At 43.0% G+C, this 21865-nt stretch overlaps 1 protein-coding gene across 1 annotated transcript in view; it reads right to left on the bottom strand.

Moving 5' to 3' along the window:
• Nucleotides 1-21865, bottom strand: part of DEAF1 (DEAF1 transcription factor) — a 420279-nt gene that overhangs the window by 343392 nt on the left and 55022 nt on the right. The window contains exons 2-4 of the mRNA XM_086957772.1: nucleotides 20122-20219; nucleotides 4364-4493; nucleotides 2546-2692 (exon numbers count right to left, since the gene is read on the bottom strand). Of these exons, the coding sequence (XP_086813898.1) occupies nucleotides 2546-2692; nucleotides 4364-4493; nucleotides 20122-20219 (375 nt within the window). The remainder of the gene's footprint in view (nucleotides 1-2545; nucleotides 2693-4363; nucleotides 4494-20121; nucleotides 20220-21865) is intronic.

The following is a 21865-nucleotide window of genomic DNA, read 5'->3' as shown; positions in this document are numbered from 1 at the left end:
AGGCCCTGTAGTGCACTATGTTATTTTTTGACAGTGTGTAATAGAACTTTATTGCATGATTAAAAGAAAACCGTTGCAAATACAAACTTTAAAATATCAAGAATGCGTGCACTATGTTATTTAAAATGGCCATTAGTTCGGGAGTATGGGTTCTGGCCGAACTCAGGGCTTACTACTGGGCTGTTGGGTACCTATAAAGAAGAAGGTCCCCTCAGAGATCTTTACCTAGGTAGTGTAGAAGTCAGACCCGCATTTTAAAGTTTTGAACCCTCATACTTTAAACATGTTTAATTTAGGACACTTTGGTTATATTGGTTATATTAGTCTCACTATCAACAATGCCTAAAGCTTTTTAAGATTGCCAAGTATACTCAATACATGAGAATCTTAAGTGACAGAACTCTCACTGCGATCTCCATGGATTCATAAACGAACGTCTGGCTTCAAACTGGCCCATGTAAACTGGGCTCGTTATTCTGTAACAATTCACCACACTCTTTCAGCACTTCTGAATAGTTTTTTCTAGATCTCGCTTAGGCTTTTACCAATTCTCCAAATATGGCATTTTCTAAACCAAATAAGCTCAAGCAATGTAGATTTCAAACCTATACCTCAACTCAATTTTTTAATTAATACAAGCAAGAAAGACTCAATTAAAAGCTATTTATGATATTCACAAAGTGATAAGAAAGCAACATGAGATACCTATCTGGATTACAAATGGCCCTACAGGCGATGGTAAGCGCAGATGATGTGGGCAATGGCATGTTTTGTGGACAGATCTGTGTCACACCTCAATCTCAAAATGTAACTTTTCATGTTGAAACAGTTTAAGAATGTATTACACACCCAAAAAGCTCGCTGTGGCCACAAAGGAGCTGCCCTCATCTATTTGTTCATCACTTGTCATACTGATTTTTTAAGCAAAATGCCAGTGTGATAGGCTTCTAGTTTACAAAGACAGCTGGTTTAATTATGCTTGGGACTATGACGGAAATCCAGAGAACATTTGAAGGAGTCGTTTTTATTGCAAGATTTGTTTCTTGACCATGCATAGCAAAATGATGGTTGGAATCTGAACCTTCTAGCTTTCGATTTTGGAGAGATTTTTTATGGATTATTGTAGGCTTGAGAGGTCTATTTTGGCAGCCAGAGCAATTCGGAATTAGTTGAACCAAATATGGGGTTCTGTTAAAAAAATTGATTGTTTCAAGGATTGAATAGTATCTTGTCACCTTGCAACGCTAACATGTCTTGGCACGTTAAAATCTGCATGGTTAGAATAAGAGAGTTCCACATTGGTTAATTGGCATCTGGTTGCTGCCCGAGATGGTGGTGCTGCATATGTGAGAATAAAGAGCTTTGTTTTACCGCAATACATGTCACTGCGGTCAATTTAACAAATAGCATGATCAGTTAGGCAAGGTGAACTGAATGAATTCTATTATTTTCAAAGGACATATTAATGATTTCTTCTTGATTTAGGAATATATAATGATTACTATCTAGATATATACATAATACCAGGTTATAGTAATTTACCTATTTTTATTGTACCATGTTTTCTAATAAAAAAAAATACAAAAAGAGTCGAACCTTAAGACAGGATAAAAGAAATTTTACCGAATCACAGAACATTTGACAACAGACAAAAGGCCTTTCCTGAAATGTTCGCCCTTATTTCACAGATGGATTGGAAAGGAAATGGGAAAGAAATCCAGGAAAAGTCACACAAACGACGGAAACATGGAAATAGAGTCAGAGGATCGGAGAGACTAAAAATTCTATACAAGCCAAACACTGCAGGGATGAAAGAATAAATACGATATGATAGTGAAGAGAACAAACTCGGGGATGGTCTTATTTCAGTTGATGTGTGGCTAGCTGTCAACGAGAGTTTGTTCGGGTCAAGATTAGGAGAGGTATTGCAGGTCCCTCTCAGCCCCGTCAGGTACGAGTGCCGCCGGCTCTTTTAGGGAATGCAGGCAGCATATCCAGGCCCTGTGGGTCTTTTGCTGCAAATACTTTCTGAAGCCCAACTACGATTACAACTATCAATGGTGGAGCAATATTTGTTTTAAAATTACACTACTTTCACTTATACTTCCTGTGGAGATGTTGTGCTGAAGAACGGAGTTTAACTGCATAAGGAGAAATAGTGCCATAAATTGCAAATCTGTTGGTAAAGTTTGGTGGAAAAAAGGAAGGGACAACTACTTTCTAAAGAGAAGACAAATGGCTGCCCCAGGTCTGTTAACCTCGCAGTCTAAGAACTATACCCATGAGGGTGTTATTTCTGGATATTGAACATGTCGGCTGATAGAATGTGCATAAGTAAATCTACAGATCTCCGTGAGATGAACCCCTCCAAGACTCTTATAGCAGGCACGTGTCAGAACAGTAGACCAGGATGTCAGACTCTTCTGCTTTGATCAGAGGCCAGGAAAGCATACTTTGCTTCTTTGTACCTGCTATGCCATCACTGGGATGACACTGGAACGTGTAAAAGATACATGGCGTTACTCACCAAGCTCTTGCTCCTTACCTGAGCCCAGCCTGTTCTTGTAGAGAAGGGCGCTCACGTTCCGGCAGCGCACGGGCAGCTCGTTGTCATACACAGACGGATCCCAGTTGTACTTTGAGCCATCTTTCTCTTCTCCAGATGTCAGTGGAGTTGTAGGGGACTGTGGGTCTTTGGGGAACATAAAGTAGAGGAAAGGAACGAGAGACAAAGCAGAGAATTCAGAATAAAAACCAACCTGTCACGTCACTTCCATCAATGAAATTTATGGTATTATGGGATACAGGTGCTTAAAGTATTGCCTTTATTGCAATGAGAATCTAAATTTTATTCTAATCCCCTCTATGCAATATCTTAATTGAGAGGGAGGTCGGGAAAATAGCCTGGAGGGGTTCCTGACATGGGAGTAGGTGAACACTGCTGGTACCCACTGCCACTTGGGAGCACACATTTCAGTCTCAAATATAATATCCTCTTTCCGTAACCTAGCTTCCTCCTAGGAAAGAGCTATAAACTTAAAATATCCTCCTAAAACACGCATTCACCATAAACCATCCTTTCCATCACAAAACAGCAAAAATCAAACACATGACTAAAAATGACCGTAGACTGAGTGGACTTATTAGTATTACCATCACCAGCACCTAATGGTAGCTACAGTGGCATCGGTGTCGGCTCAGGACTTTATGCAGACGAGCCTCCAAAGCTGGCCGGCGAATGAGCAGCACAACCGGTTATCTACTGGGAATCTACCCTTTGCTACAATAAAACTTGGGGATTGAAGGCTTTAAACTTCCCTCCTAAAATCTCGATGAGGAAATGAAAAGTGAATTTCAAGTTTGCTTTCTTTAGATAATAAAAAGAACATGTCTAATTGTGAAATCCTCAGTAAGAACAGTCCAAAAGGTGTCAAGAGATTTCCATTTTATGCAAACAGTGAAGACAAGGCAGTGGAAATTAAAGTTATCAAAAATATTGCATTACAGGTGTCAAATCAATGCTTACTTTTTATCTACAATAAAGTCCATATCTAAGGATGCTAAGTACCAGCATGTGTGATTATGTCTGTTTTTACACGCTTACACATGAGCGCAGCAACATATTGCCACACCATGTGTGTTTCTCATCTTCAGCACTGATGCACCACACCCAAAATGTCCCATGTAGGCCTAACCACAAACACCCATTCAAGCATGCACTCGAAATGGAGCACTGTGAATGCAAATCACAGCACTACACAGCCTAGCAGGGGAACGAAGCGCTATAGAATTGATACAATGAATTGCTCCTCACTGTACCACTCAGTAAGCACTTTGGCCGTCGCAGGGATTAAAAAGCTCTTTTGTAACGTCAAAAAAATGCAATACAGTTCCATAATAAACCCTGCTGATGGGCCTCTTCTTTTAGCCTGAACAAAGTTACGAAAGTTGAAAGTCTTCAAAGTGTACAATGAAGATAATAAGACAGAGAAACTGAAGCACTCAGGCACAATATCGATTCCCATCAGCACATGTAGGCAAGACCCACTAACCTTGTGACCTTAAAACCCTAAATTAACCATTCACCCAATTGAACTAGAGGGCCAGGTTCAGTTTATAGTGGTAGTTGGAGGATTCCTTTTCTACGTAGGACAGATTAAAACCTTTCAGTTGTCTCTGGTCTTCAGACTGGTATGCGTAAGAAGAATACTGGCTCTCAAAAGAATTTTCCTCTGGGTAAGCTACACACAGCATTCGGCATTCATGAGGGTGACACTATTGAGGCGAAGTTCACTAAATGGAATCAACTTGCTGTAAAGCCTTGCATCTTCTGAGCAGAACTATAAGGATCTCGAGATTGTACCTGGGGTTAGAGAAGCCGCTGGCACCTTGATCCCTCTGGTTTCCACAATACTTCCATCGGTATGAACCACAATCAAGGTGGTTTTCTCCGAGCTCAGGCCATCTCCGATATGTAAGGCCGCTCTATCAGTCTGGAAATAAAAGAGAACATCCGTCAAGATGCTTCCATCTTCTTCATCCCTTCTTGACATGTTCAATCAACATTAAGGACCCAATAGACTTCAGTTACAATGAATGATTCAGGCATTGAGAAAATGTATCCTACCTACTTAGTATGTGTACAAAGATACAAATGATTATTGTGGTGGACTCATCTAATGCCAATGTTTTCAGCATATTTGATCCATCCCTGCGCATCAGAATTACTTTTCAATGTATTTCCGTATTATACGGTACTGCTTGTCCTGACATAGATTGGGATGGACCCTGAAAACCAGCCTCAGACTCAGATTTCAAGCTTAGGTTTGGAGCTAATGAGAACTGCTGATGCATGTGAATATGAGTTTCATACAGTGCTACAATTGATCGGGACTCTTACTCGAGAGTGGTTACCACTTACAAGCGTTATGTTTTAGTTAAGAATAAATATAATGCAAGGTGTCCAACATGCAAGGGAACTCAACCAATTGTGCATTGAAAAATGGGGAAAGAACTTCTAAGGACAAACTGTTGAAAACAGCCATGCGAAACTCCCAAAGACTAGTTTAGAGCACAATGCAGATGTGTGGATGCAGGATTGGTACATTTTGCAGCATATGGTGCAAAAGTGCCTGTACTGTCCGTGGGTCTACCCGTGGCAGCAGGCTCTGTGTGATCCAACAGAAGGCAGATATCATATACACATGGAGACAGATTTGGCTCAGGCAGTTGGTTGGTGGTTTGTTGGGCTGTGACCCAGCTTCTCTCCATGGCAGCTGCAGAGTAGGATCTGCCTCTATCTGTGGTACTAGATCCAGTGACTGTTTTTAGTCCTGCACATGAGGCACAAAGGCCAGGAGCTGAAGAGGTTGTTTCAAATCGATGCAGGAATTCGGGCCTGAAGGGCGGGTTATCAAGAGGTGGACACATATTTAGCGGATAGAAGCTTTACTGATCTAACGAGGATATTATTGAACTGAGGGGCAGCATTCAGGGGCTGCGTTGAGAACTCAAACAAATACTGTCATTTTACTTGACAAAAAACACTTTTTGAAGTCAATTCTTCTAATGTAGAAATTTTAATTCGAAAGATGACAGACGCCATGGTCCACTCTTTCTGCCATATCTGTACTCTGCCCCTATTTTCACTGGGCCCTAAAAATGTAGCGTTGAATTGGGGCCTATGTGATGGCGATAGAAAAGCTAATTCATCCCTTACTCTGAAGATGCATTGAGAACTTGAGCATAAAATATTTTCCAACAAGCACTGGCATTGGCAATAGGTTTGGCTTATAACTTGAAAAAGACCTGCTCCTTAAACAATGTGAAAAAGCTTAACAAAAGCTGCAGACCTGAGTTTGTTGTGGTGATGAGCCAATTATAAAAAGTTATAGGAAATTTATGTCACGTGCAATAAGACCAACTTGTGTAATAAAAAAAATTACAGCAGAAAAAATCATGTCATGTTAAAACTAATAGCCCTTTAAATGTGAATTGATATTAAACTGCATTAATGCTTGTAGACGGGCATTTTGTTACTTACTTTGATGAAGTCTAGCGCTAGCGCTAGAAGATTTGCACTGTGATAATCCTTGCTAGACCATGTAATGAGGGCCTGCTGGTGTAATGGTCTGCCAGGCTCTTGTAATAAAATAAAAAAAATTAAAAAACTCTACATACAAAGACAATCAAAGGAGTTATTGGGGTTAGCTCTCATTTTTCGAGTTGAGTGTTATTCACATTGTGCTTTTCCTCTTGACAACATACTGCATGGGGCAGTGGGGGTTTGTTGTTTTGCTATTGGCTGATTTCCTGTAAGTAAATCCATTTTGCCTGATGGCATGTGCAAACCCACCTGAAAATATGTGTATTTTAATATTTGGGTTGATGGCCAGTCCAGTAGGTTTTCACTTTTCCTTCTAAAGACTTCCCTTCATCCTTCTATTTTTCTTTCAGAGCATTCTGTAGCTATCTTGACATTTCTATTGGGCCACTTGCTTGCCCTTCATTTCACCTGCAATGTGCTGCATCCTATTTGTGAAGTATTTCTAAATTGGGCAGCCTTATTGGATGGGTATTGTCCATAGTGTATCTTTGGTTTAGACTCGTTTCAAGATGGCTATTATGTTTAGAAGAATTGTTTTTCCCACTTTAGATCAGTACAACATTGATTCACTAAACACTATCATTTAAAGACACTGCCAATTGTGATGTTTATTAAGCGGCCATCTTGAAATGTTATTATGCATGGTCATATAATTATTTATACTACTATAAGATGCCCAGCAAGTTGCTTCTTAACCTGACAGTTATGTTGTAACTTTAAGACAACAATACCCAATCTACAATACCATTAAAAAACAGCCAGCTACTGCTATGCATAATGTTATTTTTGCATTGAAGGTATATGCTTGTACCATGTTTTTTTTGTTTTGTTTTTATTCTGTTAATTTATCTTTCATGTGCCTGTTGAGTTTAGTTTGTGTGTTTGTTTCATTGTGGATGTGTAAGTGTGTGAATGCAAGTGTCAGTGTGCATGTATAAATTACTTGAATGCCTAAACCCACCACTGACTGAAAAGATCCGCCAACAACTAGCCACCCAGGATCTATACATGGGGACTGTTTCAAAGGCCAATTTGAGATCCTTATGCACCTTGGAGCACTTACTGTCCAACCTACTCGGATTATCCGAGGAGGTAGTAGCTCCTGGAGCGGTTAACGGTCTTGCAACTGACTAAGCGATAACAATAAATGGTCTAACGATTTCTTCTGCTGAAGATGCCATATCCAGACACTTCGTTATCTCCCGTTGCCGCAACTTAAAAAGGGAGAGATTGAAAACATTGATATCCACCAATGACCATTGTAGGCGCCTCCCCTGAACTGTGGCTGCTAGTGTACTCATGTTCCTGCCATCTGGCATTACCAGAATACCCTGCGTCATAATTCAGATTCAAGGGGTTATGATCCCTAAAAGGTCCACATACAATTTTTGAAAAAGATATGTAGTCTGGGATTCCCTCACACAGTGATATTTTGAGCAACGGTCTCTAGTTGGGAAAAGGGACAAACGCCACCAACCACTGATAAAATGTGTTCATCGACTGGCTTATCTACCACCATTCAAGATGGAGGTTATCCATCTACTCAGGAAGATTCTCAGATCTGGCAACTGGATGGTTTGACTCAAATTGAAAGACGCTTATGTGACGATGCCCATATTCGCACCTCACTGGATATTTCTGCAGTGCACCTAACGGGAGCAAATATTTCAATGCACAGTTCTGTCTTTCTGACTATCATCAGTACCATAGTGATTCAGGAAGCCCAGGTCACTAGTGGTAAAACCGACAGTCTCCTTAGACAATATCTTACTGTGGGACAACAACCTGGCTGGTTAAATTTGCACATGGTAATAATGTTGGACCTGCTCAAGGAGTTGGAGTTCATCATGAAAGCAATAGATCACCGTAAGTTCCTCAACAAAAGATGGCATTTTCAGGCTTTGCCGTCGAATCGGTGGAATCCATGCTAAGTTTGCCACAGAGGAAAGTGCAGAATATCTGTAATGAGTTGAGGAACACCTTCACCAGGAACAAGGTGTCACTGCAAGAATTGTGGGTCTACTTTGTTTATTAGTACAAGCGATTTTTCCCCAACTACTTCAAATTATTGCCTTTTGGGGACTCAAAACATTTACTTGGAGGAGAGATCTTACGTACGCAGAGAGTAAAATGCTCTCAGTGGATTCAGGGCCATAGATTCAATGGTAGTTGGACCGCATTGTTGCATGAAAAGGGAGAGTGATCTTCAGGATAGTGCTGGACTGGGTAAGAGTCAGATGCCAGCCACAAAGGCTAGGGGGCTTGTTGTGGAGACATCTCTGCAGGACGAAGAGATTAGGAGAGGAACTCAATCTCCAAATCAGCTATCTGAAGCCCCTTGTCAGCTCCTATGCAGTCAGATTCTGGACCAAGAACAATTTTGTGTGCGGTGTAGTGTTGAAGATTAACAAAGTGTCTGTGGTATGCTACATCAATCCTCTGGGAGAAACACGAGTGAAGGCTTAAGTGGAGTTGGCCACAGATCATAATTTGTGTCTGGTCAACCGAATTTCTGTGAGTGCAGAGCATCTTTTGCCACCCAGAACTTGTTGACTGATTGGCCATCCCGGCATCTGTAACATGTAAGCGATTGGAAGCTGGATGCAGAACTGTTTCAGGCTGTGCTGTAAGGACCTGTTAGCATCTCAACTGATATTTCAGATTTTGAGGTATTTCAGTTAGATGCAGACCCAGAAATAGGACAGCCAATGCTTTCCTCCAAGACTAAGTGCATGAGAACGACTGCACCTTTTCTCCATTTGTCATCATCACTATAGTGAAGGCCCACACAAGCAGTTAGACTGTGAATCTGGTCTTTCTCTGTTGGTGAGAGCAGAAATAGGAGTGAAGAGTTAACCAAAGGAAATCTATGTGGAACCTCCTTCATGTGAAGAAAGAGGAAGAGGAAAACAGGAAAGGAGCCTGGTTCCTTAGCGGCTGCGGCTTACGTCTGGGCTCTGAATGGTTGTTGGTGTTGATGATGTACACCATCCTTTCTTGGATATGGCAACGTTTTTTCTATAAATTTTGATGTTGACCTTTAGGAGGACAGCTGAGCCAAATACGTAAGAAAATGCATAATCTTTGCTTCTGTGTACTGAACAGAAGTGAAACTACTTCCTCCATCTTGTTCAATAGCAAAAATGGCAGACCATATCAGGAAGCAGTACAACAGCACATATAAATATGGCAATGGCAGTTTTCGATATGGTAGCCCAAAAGGGGGGTTATGGCTAAGATCATCCTGTTGGACTCCGAGAAGGCATCCAATAATATCTCCTGACAATTATTGTTTAGTTAATATTCACTGTTTGCAGCCTCTGTACAAACTTCATAACCAGAGTGTAAGCCCTTTAGCAGGGACTTTCTACCCAGATTGTGTACATAGGGGATATGTCTGATAAAGTTAGATCACAAGGGGGACAAGTAAGGACTGTCGATTCCCCAACTATTTGCTCTGTATCAGGAGTCCTTTTTAGGTCGAGCCTAGGCAGCCCACATGCACTGTCTCTTGACATGCTGTATCTCTTTCTGGGCGCTTTCACCAAACCCATCACACGCCCATAACTTTAATTCGTTACTTGGTCTGCCTTTCAAAATACCTTTGGTTTGTTTCATAAATTCTTTACTTTGTCAAGCCTTTTGGCTGTTTTGTTCCCACCCTGCAGACTGACCCTGTTACATGGATTATATCACGATCAGCCATATATAGTGCCGGCGCACTACTTTTTCTTTTGCCTGAGCTTCTTTTCTCGGTTTCCTGATTGTGTTCCGAGCTCTGCTCCCTGTGTTGACAGGGTTTTTGGCCCTAGTGGGCAGTAGTATAGACTTTAATCTTGCTCACATCTAGGATATGTATTCCTAGCTTATGTTGGCCCTTTTAAGCCTTTTTTCCAGACCTAGAAGAGGATAGCTGCTTAATATGATGATAGATCCCTTATTTTTGACTCTAATCTGTCTATTGCCTATTGGCTTTGACATTCTTGCTTATAGTAGAGGTTGGATCCTGTGGTCCTGACTTTATATTACACATTGGTATGGTTTATGTAGGTACTCTGACAGAGCTAAAGGTTATTTCATCCTTCTTAGGCCTATAGGCCCAGAACTAGACAGACTCCATGTTGATGAAGCTGAGAGGCTTTCAGGGTAAAGGTAAAGTTTATAGTTAAAGCTGTTGTTCACTTGGAGAGAACCGGTCTGGGCCAGCCCTTATCGGTAGGCTGTATTATTCTCTGTGTGGAAGACACAACAAAAGGCCGGCCGGCTGGGTGTGTGTCCTTGGCGCGGAGTGGTGCAGGGATCTGATGGGCGGCAGGCTGATGGCTGGAACTTTCCATGAGGAAACAGCATTCTATATCAGTGAAGTGCAGAGGCGGAGTCAGGGAATCGAGCTGGAGTGGTAGAAGAGTGAGGAGCTGTTGGAGTAGGAGAGAGAGAGTTCAAGCTAGAGAGAGCTGAGTTGAATTGGAGAAGCAGAGAGTGTTGGTAGAGTTGGAGGAGTGGAACTGCAGGAGGAGAAGAGACAGAAAATGCTTGGAACAGAGAGAAGACAAACAGACAGTCAGTGAGCTGGAACTGAAGGAAGCAGTCAGAAGCAGTTACTTATCAGGAGGAGTTGTGAATAGCTGGAGTCTGAAGTAATGCCTTTTAGAAGAGACTGAAGTAGAGGTTGGATTAACCTGTGGGAGCAGCTGGAGTTAATTGGACATTGGCACAGAAACCTTGAAACAGAGTGAACAAGCTAGTGGAATGAACAGTATCAGAACGGCCGAAACTATTAGATTGAAGTTGGAATGTGGAGAGAGAGTCCGTGGGGGAGAGAAATCCAGTGCAAAGTGATCAGCGCAGAGGTGTATCCAAGAGTGCAGGAGAGAGAGAGAGCCTGAGATGAGCCAAGACACAGACGAGAGAGGAGCCCAGATGACAGCTAGAACAAGACTCCACACTAATCAGGTGATATCAACTCTGTCATATTAGTTTACTTTACACTTACATCTTAATCTTGTCTTTATTCCCTAGGCTTTTGTATTGCTAATCCTTTTCCTTGCAGCGGTGTGTTCTATCTATAGTCTTTGTCAGTTACATGTGGATGTGTCCATTATAATATAGATTTGTGTATGTGCATTTTATCATTGTTAAAATAAACACAGAGAGCCCTATTCTTAGTGAACTGACATGTGCCTTGTATTCTTGTTCGATAATAGTAATCTAGTTCTCCTAGTCAGGCGTTGTTTGCATGAACGGATGTGAATCCCGGTCAGGTAAGGAGTGACTGAATAAGTAGGGAGGCAGGGAACAGTTGATGTCAAGAACAGAAGGCACATATTATAATTCGAACACTATACTAATTTCCATTGCCGTAGTTTTACCCTGAATAGATAACTACAGATTTCATCCCTGAGGATTCATAGGAAAGTGATCGTCGTTGGTACACGGCGTTAATGATAGCACCTAAGGATAGGTGTGTAGGTCTGCCGGATTGTAGACCGTGTGTAAATGAGAGCACCGGAGGGATACGGTGCGGAGGCCTGCCAGATTGTAGGCCGTGTGTAAGTGAGAGCACCCAAGATTGAGGGGTGTGTAGGTCTGCTGGATTGCAGACCGGGTATAAATGAGAGCACTGGGACTGCAGACCCATGTGTGTAATGAGAACACCAGGTAGGATACTGGTGTGTAATGGTAGATAATCAGAACTGCCCCAGGGTAGATTAGTCTGGACCCATGTGGTCGCGAGACTATAAGGTATGAGTGTGGTGTAGGGCATGGATGTCCTTAGTAATCAGTAAGTATTCTTAGTATCCCTATAGATTTAGTGGTGTTTCTGATAATATGAGCTTGTATATTGCGAGTTCCCCATCCTCAGGTAGGTACCCAGGTGCCTGGATAGATGGTCCTGAGGAGGGATGTGGTTAAGTTTTGGCTGGGTTAGAGGGGCCCCTAGGGGCGGATCCCATCTAAGCAGAAAATCTGGCCATTACACTCCTCTCTCAAATCGCCGCCCTTGTTGCCTTTGCTCCCGCCCCCTTCCGTTGTCTGTGTTGACCACCTCCCTCGTCCCTCCTCCTCTCCCTCTACTGGGCGTGTTTTTTTTTTACCAAATGTAACTTTTTTTAATTTGAGAAAAAGGGGCCTCTCGCCGCCCCACCTTCCCCCTATCAAACACATGTACAGTCTGCTGCCAGTGCTTCCTGAGCTCATGGGAAGGGTTAACCTTCCCAGCCCTCTACACCCTTTTCTTCAATGCCTCCTTGGCGGTAGTGTAGCTTTCCAGGAAACCCCTGTGTGGCGGACATACTTTATTCACCATGTCCGGGAGACCAGGCTGACGTCAGCAACATGGAGAAGGCGGAACACTCTTGAAGCCCAGAGATTAAGTTCAGTGACTTTGTCAAGCTGCATGCACCAGGTGCTGCGTGCCATGGTGATCCCCTCACTCTTCTGGGAGGGCCAGCACCACAAGCGAGTGAACGACGTGGGTCGGAGTCACTTGTTTTAAGGTGGCAATACCTTTTGCACTCTAGCATCCACCCCTTCCCATCAGACTAACCCTCGAACACTGATTTTTCATCTCCTTTGTTCACAGATTTTCTCCCCTGCCCCCTTCACACACTCTAGTTACTTTGATCTACTTTCAACTTCCTTTCACTCCAACATCACTTATGTTCTGTATACTATCGCTCTGAAGTCTCCCTTTTCATTCTCCCCCTATTTACCTTCACCCCCTCACTCCTGATCTTTCACCAGCTTCACCTCTTTTACTCCACCTATCCCCTTATCCGTTCTTTCCCACCATGTCCCTGCCAGCACCAACTCGCTGAAATCCCTCCGCCTTTTACGTCCTTCCTTTTCTCACCACCACTACATTTTTTTTTGCCTTCACAGCTCTCAACTTTCCGGCCTTGTCCATCTTGCTAAAAACACCTACTCCCCTCTTCCTCTCTCACTGCAGTCTCCGGCTCACTCAGGCTTCACCCCCGTACCTTCCCTGTCCGCTCACCCCACCCGCACCCCTCTGCATTCCACTTGCCTCCCCACCTGTCCTCATCGCAGGGCTCTGTATAGCATAATTTCTTCATCTTCTCCCTCTGCCCACACTAAATACTGTGCAGCTGTAAATACTTTTCCATGTCATCCACCCTCTGTGGTAATGCTGTCCCTTCCGGCAGGTGTGGCATGCGTGGGTTATTCTTCACTCGTGGCCAGGGATCATACTGTACAGATAGACGCTTTTCAGGGTCGGGCGTTGATTAAATGGCCCCAGAGCTCTGCAATGTCAGTCATCCTTGATTTGTTGTGTGTACACAATTGTGCACGGGGCATACATCCACAACTCTCGCATAACAAGAGTTTAAAACACTGCATCTGCTGTCAGTGGCACAATTGGACACACATTTTAGTGGGGGACTAACAATTTGAACGTGGGCGTGTGTTCAGAACCCATGGACAGTTACCTGCGGGGTCCTTTCACTCTTGTGGCACACTGCGTAATAAGGGACGTTCTTTCTGAGCTAATATTTAGTCAATAATGTACCACAGGCCACTAATATTGGTGTCAGCTACATATTGTTAACAGGAGCTTAGGGTTTTCCAAAAGGAGTTGTAACCGAATGGATGAAAAACACTTCATTTTAAACACACTGGGCCGGCGGACAAAGCAACATTTCGAAATTCATGTTCTTTTGTCAGGGACAATCAATGGCGCATTCTTACGGTCTAAAAGACTCTAGGGGTTGTACAGCAATATTTTTACCTCTATGTGATCGTAGGTGCTCAGACGTTATTTGTGTAAAACAGCCATATTACTGGTATTTGTTGCTGAAATAAACCGCAACTACGTGCTGGCCACAGGTATTGCATTTCAACATTTTATCCCTTTGGTATCTCAATATATACTCCAGGCAGACAGTTCAAGGGCCAGAGTGTCAGGCTTTGGGCAAGAGGCACATAAAGCCCATGTTAACAGTCTTTGAATTGCCTCTGTGATGTTAGTTCTCCCCTGCATGTGTGATTCCTCAGCCAGCATTTATTCATTTATAGAATTTTATATAGCGCGGACTCGACCAGATGAGGGTATCACAGGGCTTTACACAAGTTACATCATAAGAAAAGTTGCACGCTAGTCACATATAAATGAGTATCTAAGAAGAGATTGTATATATTGTTAGTCCTTGTTGAAGGTCATGATTGTGTTAGTCATTCTCTATTAGAGATCAACACGGCTCTTGGTTGATGAGTAGCTTCTGGTTGATATGAACTTGCATCAGGGCTCGGATCAGGAGAGAGTTTTATTCATCAGAAGTAGTTTGACTTCATTTTTGAATGAGGTGGTGGAGGGGTTCATTCTGATTGCTTGGGGCAGGGCGTTCCACATCCTGGGTACTAGGCCCGAGAAGTTGCTTGTGTAGGTGTTCTTTTTCCGAACTTTTTGTGGTTTCAATAGCAGGAAGTTGGTACTTCTAGGAGTTCTGCTATTACATGCTAATTCTAGTTTATTGGTGTAGAAAGCACAACCTTTTCGTTCCACGGATTGTGATCAGGCGAACAAGGATTTTAATCTACTTGTAACTGCCACCTTGGATGAGCTAGCTCCCATGTGCAAGGGTAAAGCCAGAGAGGGCAGACAACGTACTGCACCTTGGTTTACTACCGAACTCCAGCAAATAAAATCTAACTGCAAAAAGCTTGAAAGGAGCTGGAGAAGGAACCCGAGTGAACAAGCAAAAAACAGTTATAGCTCAGCACACCGGAGCTATCAGTATGCGGTGCGTAAAGCAAAAACCAAATACTTTCAGAATCGTATTGAGGATGCCGAGTGCTCCTCGCGAGAATTGTTTAAAATTTAGAAAGAAATATCTCTAGTCTCTAGCTCCAATACCCCTACTAAGACCTCCTTGGAGGGATGCAATAAAGTCGCTGACTTTTTCTCCAGTAAAGTCAAAAAGATTTACGCTTCCTTCTCTCAACATCCAGATAAGGGTACAGATTTTATAGCAGATAGCTCACTGACAGCCCCTGATGCCTCATTAATAACTTTCGATGTCCCCGCAGCTGACAAGCTAATAAAGATCTGTCGAAGTGTGAAGTCTGGATCCCCTAATGATCCGGCTCTTGCCTGGGTCATCTCAGAGGGCCTGACAGCCCTGGAACCTCACATCAGACACGTCCTACAAACCTCCTTTTCCTCTCAACAGGTCCCGATGGAGTGGAAGAAGGCCATAGTACTGCCAATAAGGAAAAAACCGAATGTAAGCTTGGAGGTGCTAGAAAACCTTAGACCTATTTCCTTATTGCCGTACGTGGCGAAGGTGGCTGAGAAGGTGGTTAACGCTCAGCTCACAGAGCACCTGGAAAAATGGAATTTACTCCATCCCTCACAATCAGGATTTAGGGCGGGCTACTCCACGGAGACGGCCCTCCTACGAGCCACTGAGACTTTAAGAGCAGGGGCAGATGCAGGGCATACTATGGCCTTGATTATGCTCGACCTAAGTGCGGCTTTTGACACCGTAGCACATTCCATCCTGCTACGGTGTCTGAACGAAGCCGGGGTCGTTGGTCCTGCGCTATGCTGGTTGCAATCGTTTCTGACGGAAAGATGTTTCCAGGTACAGCAAGGGACATGCCGCTCAGTGGAGATGTCACTAGACCAGGGAGTGCCTCAGGGCTCAGCTCTGAGCCCCACTCTTTTTAACCTATACATGGCCTCCCTGGCGAAAGTTGTACATTCCTTTGGGGTGGAATCGGTGTCGTACGCTGACGACACCCAGCTGCTAATCTCCCTATCGCAGAACACCTCCAACACCCCTAACAACTTTAAATCCTGTATGCAGGCACTAGCAGAATGGATGGATGCCCATTGTTTAAAACTCAATGGCTCTAAAACAGAGGTACTGGTGGTAGGGGGTAAAAGCGAAAACTGGTCGGCTGAGTGGTGGCCTTCATGTCTGGGCCCCACCCCCATACCATGTCAGGAGGCTAAGAATTTAGGAATCTGGATGAATCCCGCTCTCTCATATGATGGCCACATATGGCGTCTTGTGGGCAAATGTTTTGGAGTACTAAAGACCCTAAACAAAACTTTAGACCTCCTCCCTCTATCGGCCAGAAGGACACTAACGCAGGCACTGGTGACCTCGCGGTTAGATTATGGCAACATCCTGTTCCTTGGGGCAACCGAGGGCAGCATAGGTCGCCTACAAGTCATACAGAACTCCGCCGCCAGACTGGTGTTAAGAAGACCCAGGAGAGCCAGCTCGAAAATGGCGCTGGATGCGCTTCATTGGCTGCCTGTGAAGAAGCGTGTGCTGTTTAAGTGCCTCCTCTTCTGTCACCGTATCGTCTGGGACAGGTCACCGACTTACCTAAAGGATCTAGTCAGCCGATATGAACCAACTAGGACCCTCCGTTCGGAGGGTACCGGACTGCTGACAGTCCCCAGGACTAGGAAGGCTAGAATGGGCGGACGCTCCTTTGCGCTCCAAGCAGCTCAACAATGGAACAAACTTCCCCCTGCTCTGAGACTGGAGAGCAGTGAAACGCGGTTTAGGGCCTTGCTTAAAACACACTTATACACTGCATAGATCCTGGGTTTTTTGCCTGCTGTTTCCTATGACAGCTTCAGCGCGGGGACACGCCGTGATGGCGTTACTGAGCGCTCTATAAGCTCTATATTATTATTATTATTATTATTATTGAGGTGCAGGGCTTTGTGCGTCATGGATGCAATCTTGCAGTTGTATTTTCTTTTTCTGGACCAGTTATTGCTGCAAGTTCACATAGTGCATGAAAGCACTTCAACATATGTGCATTCAGACTACCAGTTATACAAAAATAAAACTTTATACAAGTACTTCTTAATGCAGTTCTATGATATGCCTAGTAGTATCAAAGCTTCCACATTAAAGAGCAGTAGATGTTGTATCACCAAGGATAATGTGCTACATGGATAAACATGTACAAGGTTCCAAAGGCGAGACCTATTGGCTATACCAATGTTTGTTAAGGCGTAACACTGCTTTTCTCAATTCCAGCCCTCCCCCAATCATGTACACAGAGGAATGACAACAGCTTCTTCAGATGATATTTATGGTAGCACCTGATATTTAAATGGAAGCCATCAAGTTTGAGAAAGGATCGGGTATCCTCTAAATCAGCAGAAAACACAAATTCTATCCAATGGCAATAATATAGACATTGTCCCAAGCTATGTGTCAGAGGCTAGTTATTTATAAATAAAAAATTACAAAATAATAATAAGATACGTTCTTTCTCAATAAGTATATTTTACATTCCCACTGATTTAGCATGGGTTGGTGTCAGTAGTTCATGTTTTACTGCATAGCTGGCATTATTTATGAGATTGTTGTTACTTCATGGTGTATCCACACTGTATGACCACAAACCCTCTTAAACTCAATACATGAATGAAACAGACAAACCTCAAAGAGGAAACCGACCACCTCCTTGGTGGGGCTGACCATCCCTCTCTGGTCTGTGGAACTAAGGAGACACTCTCCTCAAAAGGCACAGTAAATTTACAAAAAAACAGGAATCCTCTTTTTTTGCAGAGCTGATTTTGGAACCCCAACAGACATGGTAGCAACATTTTACATCAACATATATTAGAATTCTAAAACCTACTTTGCCTTACAGGACTTTTCACAGCCAACTCAATCCCTGCTCCCTTTAAATTCGCTCACCCTACACGACATGACCCGGTTTTAATGATTAGCACCTGAATTCCTCCATTAAAGTAATAGGAGGTCCAGATTTGAGAGGACAGACTTCTTCTGCATTCTGAACGCTGTGATTATATAATGTCAATGCTCATGACACTCCACTGGCTACCAGTATCACATTGGATTATCTTTAAGACACTATGCTCTGCATTATGCACAGAACACTCAAAGGAGCACTCCAACAAGAAATACAGTATCACCTACTTTGAAGCATCCTCTGCTCTTATATTTTGCTACAAACGTGCTATGTTTCAACTGTTGTTCTTTCCACATACAGAAAATGCAAAGCTAGCTTGCTTTCCAGACACCATAACAACTTGGCCCTTCAAGGATTAGTCCTCTGAGTGAGCCTCAATTCTCCAAAGAGAAACGTCAATTAGTTCCTCACACACCAATACCCCCCTATCCCATGTTAGGCACACCAAACAACCATATCCTAATAGTAATCATGATGATTGTTAGGCTACTTAACCCCTAAGACTCATAAGTTGTCCGACTCTCCACAACCAAAAACTTGATTGAAACAACTGGTAGCATCTTCAATCAAGGCACACTGAGCAGGTGTTTTATTGAGCATGTTTTACCATATGTCACAGGTCTGTAACACATACTGGCATTGGCACAACTAGACTAAGGGGACGATTTCGATTTGGGTCGGAAGGGCTCCGAACCATGTTCGGAGCCCTACCGACCGAATCGGTCAGTGCCGGCCGGATTCCATTCCAACCGAGCCATTCCGATGGGCTCGGTCGGAATGGAATCAGACTCGGATTTCCGGATGGCCTACGACGGGATCGGAGAGCCCGTACGCCATCCGGAAATCCTTCAGTACTCCCCCGGTCGCCTCTTTATGACCGAGGGAGTACGATGGCAGTTTTTCACTGCCTTTTCGTGCCGATCTGTCCGGCACGAAAAGGTAATCAGAAACTGTCTTTGGGGGCCCCCAGCATGGCCCCCATGGGTGCAAGGCTGCTGAATGGCAACCTGGGGGCACCTTTGGTGCCCCTCTGTGGATCGCTGCACCCGGTGGCAGGCACCTTGGAGTGCCAGGCACAGGGTGCAGGGATAAACTGCTCCCCAGCTTTTCTCAATGCAGGCATGCATTCCGCTCGGAATGGATGCCTGCACTGTGAAGTATACGAATGCGACCGAACCCTGTTCAGTCGCATCGTATTAGCAGGGCCATAACCCACAACAGCAGGTCGGTGGGTTGCTGCTCCTGACTGATGTCGGACGGACCTGAGTCTCAGGGATCACGAGCAACTCTTCTAATATAGGACATTTTACCACCATGCACAAGTCCACCTGTAAACGATTCAGACAATAGTTTTCTGGAAGCTTAGATGGCTACAGCAATGGAAATTAAGGATATATATTTATGCCGTTCATAGGTCTCAGGCTATTCTGCTTTTTGGTAGATTGTAGAAATAAATGGCCCGTTGCTTCCTTTTGCAGTAGACAGCTTGGACATTTTGCTACTGCAATGTTTTTTTTAAAGGGATGGGGAGAACTAACATACATAATAGACCTCTAAATATCGGATGAAATCGATTCCGACACACTGACATATATATAATAGTGTGTGTTATGCAGCACTACAGACAAATTGCAATAGCCTGAGGAGAATGGGAAAATGCACATGAACTATGACAAAACTGGATGCACAGGGAATTCCAAAAGAACGGGAACAGAGCTAATTGAGAAAATGTGGACAGAGGCAAGAAACAGATATGAATTTTCAGTGCAAGAAAGTTATGAGAATGCCGTGCAACTGGAAGGTTTCAATTAACACAGATTCTAGAGGCTTTGACATTTGTAAACGGTTCATAAATAAGTATGAAAGTATGGACATCCACTTTAAGAACTATTTGATGTATAAATATTTACATTAAATTTTTTGCATAAATTAGGCTTGTGAACAATGGAAGTATCATATGATTTTTTAGGTAAATTGGTGATTTTGATATGTCAGAGTGGAGCTAGTGCTCTAGTAAACACTGTGGGCTGTTTAAGTGTTGATAAAAACGACCTGCATGTAGTTGGTATTACAAGTGTGCATTGAAGTTACATCAACAGAGGCATTTGGATCAGTCTTGATCTTTTAATCCAGTAGAGTTGCAGTAATAATAACGAACTGGAAGTATACATACGATATGGGAAAGTTTTACCCCAAGACAAGAATGAGCAATATAAAATAGGTATGTCTAACTGCCAGAGGGCTTCTAGAGAAAGATGCTACTGTACAGTAGTATCCACATGCTAGCCATTCAAACCTACCAGAACATGTCCAGCCAGAGAGGCAGCGTTTGCTACTGATGTGGTGAAGACGTTGTCCGCTGAGGTTCCCACACTGGCCACAGTCACTGTTGTCACTTCTGTAACACAATCAAATTTTGCTCATAATATTATTAGGTAAAACAAGCATTTGCAAAATGCAATAAGTCTCACATTTGTTAAAGGTGGAGCTGTAGGTGTTGAAAATAAAAAAAGATTTTTGCTTTTGTTTTTTTCTTTGCAGTGGAGTTTTTGCATAGGACTATTGCCAAGGATATAAAAAATCTAAAGTAAAAAACTTGTCATTTTCAACGCCAACAGCTCTAACTTTAACGATTGCAAGACCTATTGCATTGGAAATGCAATCGGTCCTGCATTTGTTGGAGCTGGAGATATTGGCGTTATAAATGCCAATGTTTTTTACCTAGCCATGTTGCAGAGTGCAGTACTACACATGGCCAAACAGGTCCCATGGGACCTCTTTTGGCCACATAGGGTACTGCACCCTGCAAAGTTGGAGTTATTGGCATTAAAAACATTAATGGCAATGTTTTTTACCTGGCTATGTTGCAGGGTGCAGTACTATACGTGGTCAAAAGAGGGACCGCAGGACCTCTTTTGATCACATATGGTACTGCAACCTGCAGAAAATATGGTGAATCCACCTTACCCATAATGCATTGCATGCAAGACAGTACCAGAAGTACATTCAAATAGCTATGTCCAATTAGTAGCTTTGAAATGTGACAAAAGAATTATTATATTAATTTCGGATTAGGTTGTACTCTGTGTGGAGCTGATGAAGGGAAATTTATAGAAGGACTCATAGAAATATGATATGTGCTGGTGATTAAAGTACCCGAGGCTGTAACTGAAACCTAGAGTACAACACATATAACAGGGAGTGTCCTCATGGGAGGTTACAAGAAGAGACAAGGCGGTACTAAGGAGGGACTACTAAGCATATTGGGCAACGAAAAGACACCATTTACAAGGGACAGGAGCCAATTAAAAAGATGGGCGGAAATTGGGCCAAGCTTTATGCCCATATCCTGAATACAGCATGTCTCGAAGAGACAGCGCAAGTGTTGACTAGGCGAGATCTGCACGATTTCCTACTGATTTGCTGCAGAGTTGAAACTTAGTCTATTTAGCTGATTTTCCTTATTACTGCATTAATCCTGTTATTGAGAGCCTTCACGGCAAATGACCCCTAAATACTTTAATGAAATTACTCCTGCATTTGTATTTTTTTTCAAATTTCTGTATTGCACTTTAAAATTGTAATAAACATTTGTGGTTTTCTCTAAATTTGTAATTTCGAACTCCCTCTTTGAGTCAGTCCTTCCTTAATTACTGTACTTTTGAAATGCTGTTTGAATCTTATCTTCCTCAATGGCTTTGAGGTTAACCAGGCCTCGACCCCCGCAAACCAGGTCATGCAGATTATCTAGTAAAGAGAAAAAGTGCCCACACATTCCACTCACTGAAACACACAGTATCCAAGAACACTGCAAAAATGCAGTGCCTCATGCCCATGTACATTAGATCTAAACAAACATGGCTGACAGCTTCACTACACACAGCCATTTTTATTGCACACTCCTAAAACCTCTTCAAAACACATCTCTACTATATTCCCTCTAGCACCTGATTGGTATGCACAATACTGGTTGTGGCTCGGTCTTATTAACAAAAACAGGCCATACACCAGAATGAAAGCACCACAATAATAGTATGGTGCCTT

The sequence above is a fragment of the Lissotriton vulgaris genome, chromosome 2_1 (genome assembly GCF_964263255.1).
Source record: "Lissotriton vulgaris chromosome 2_1, aLisVul1.2, whole genome shotgun sequence".
NCBI classification, from domain to species: domain Eukaryota; kingdom Metazoa; phylum Chordata; class Amphibia; order Caudata; family Salamandridae; genus Lissotriton; species Lissotriton vulgaris.
This window is presented reverse-complemented; position numbering and strand designations above follow the sequence as displayed.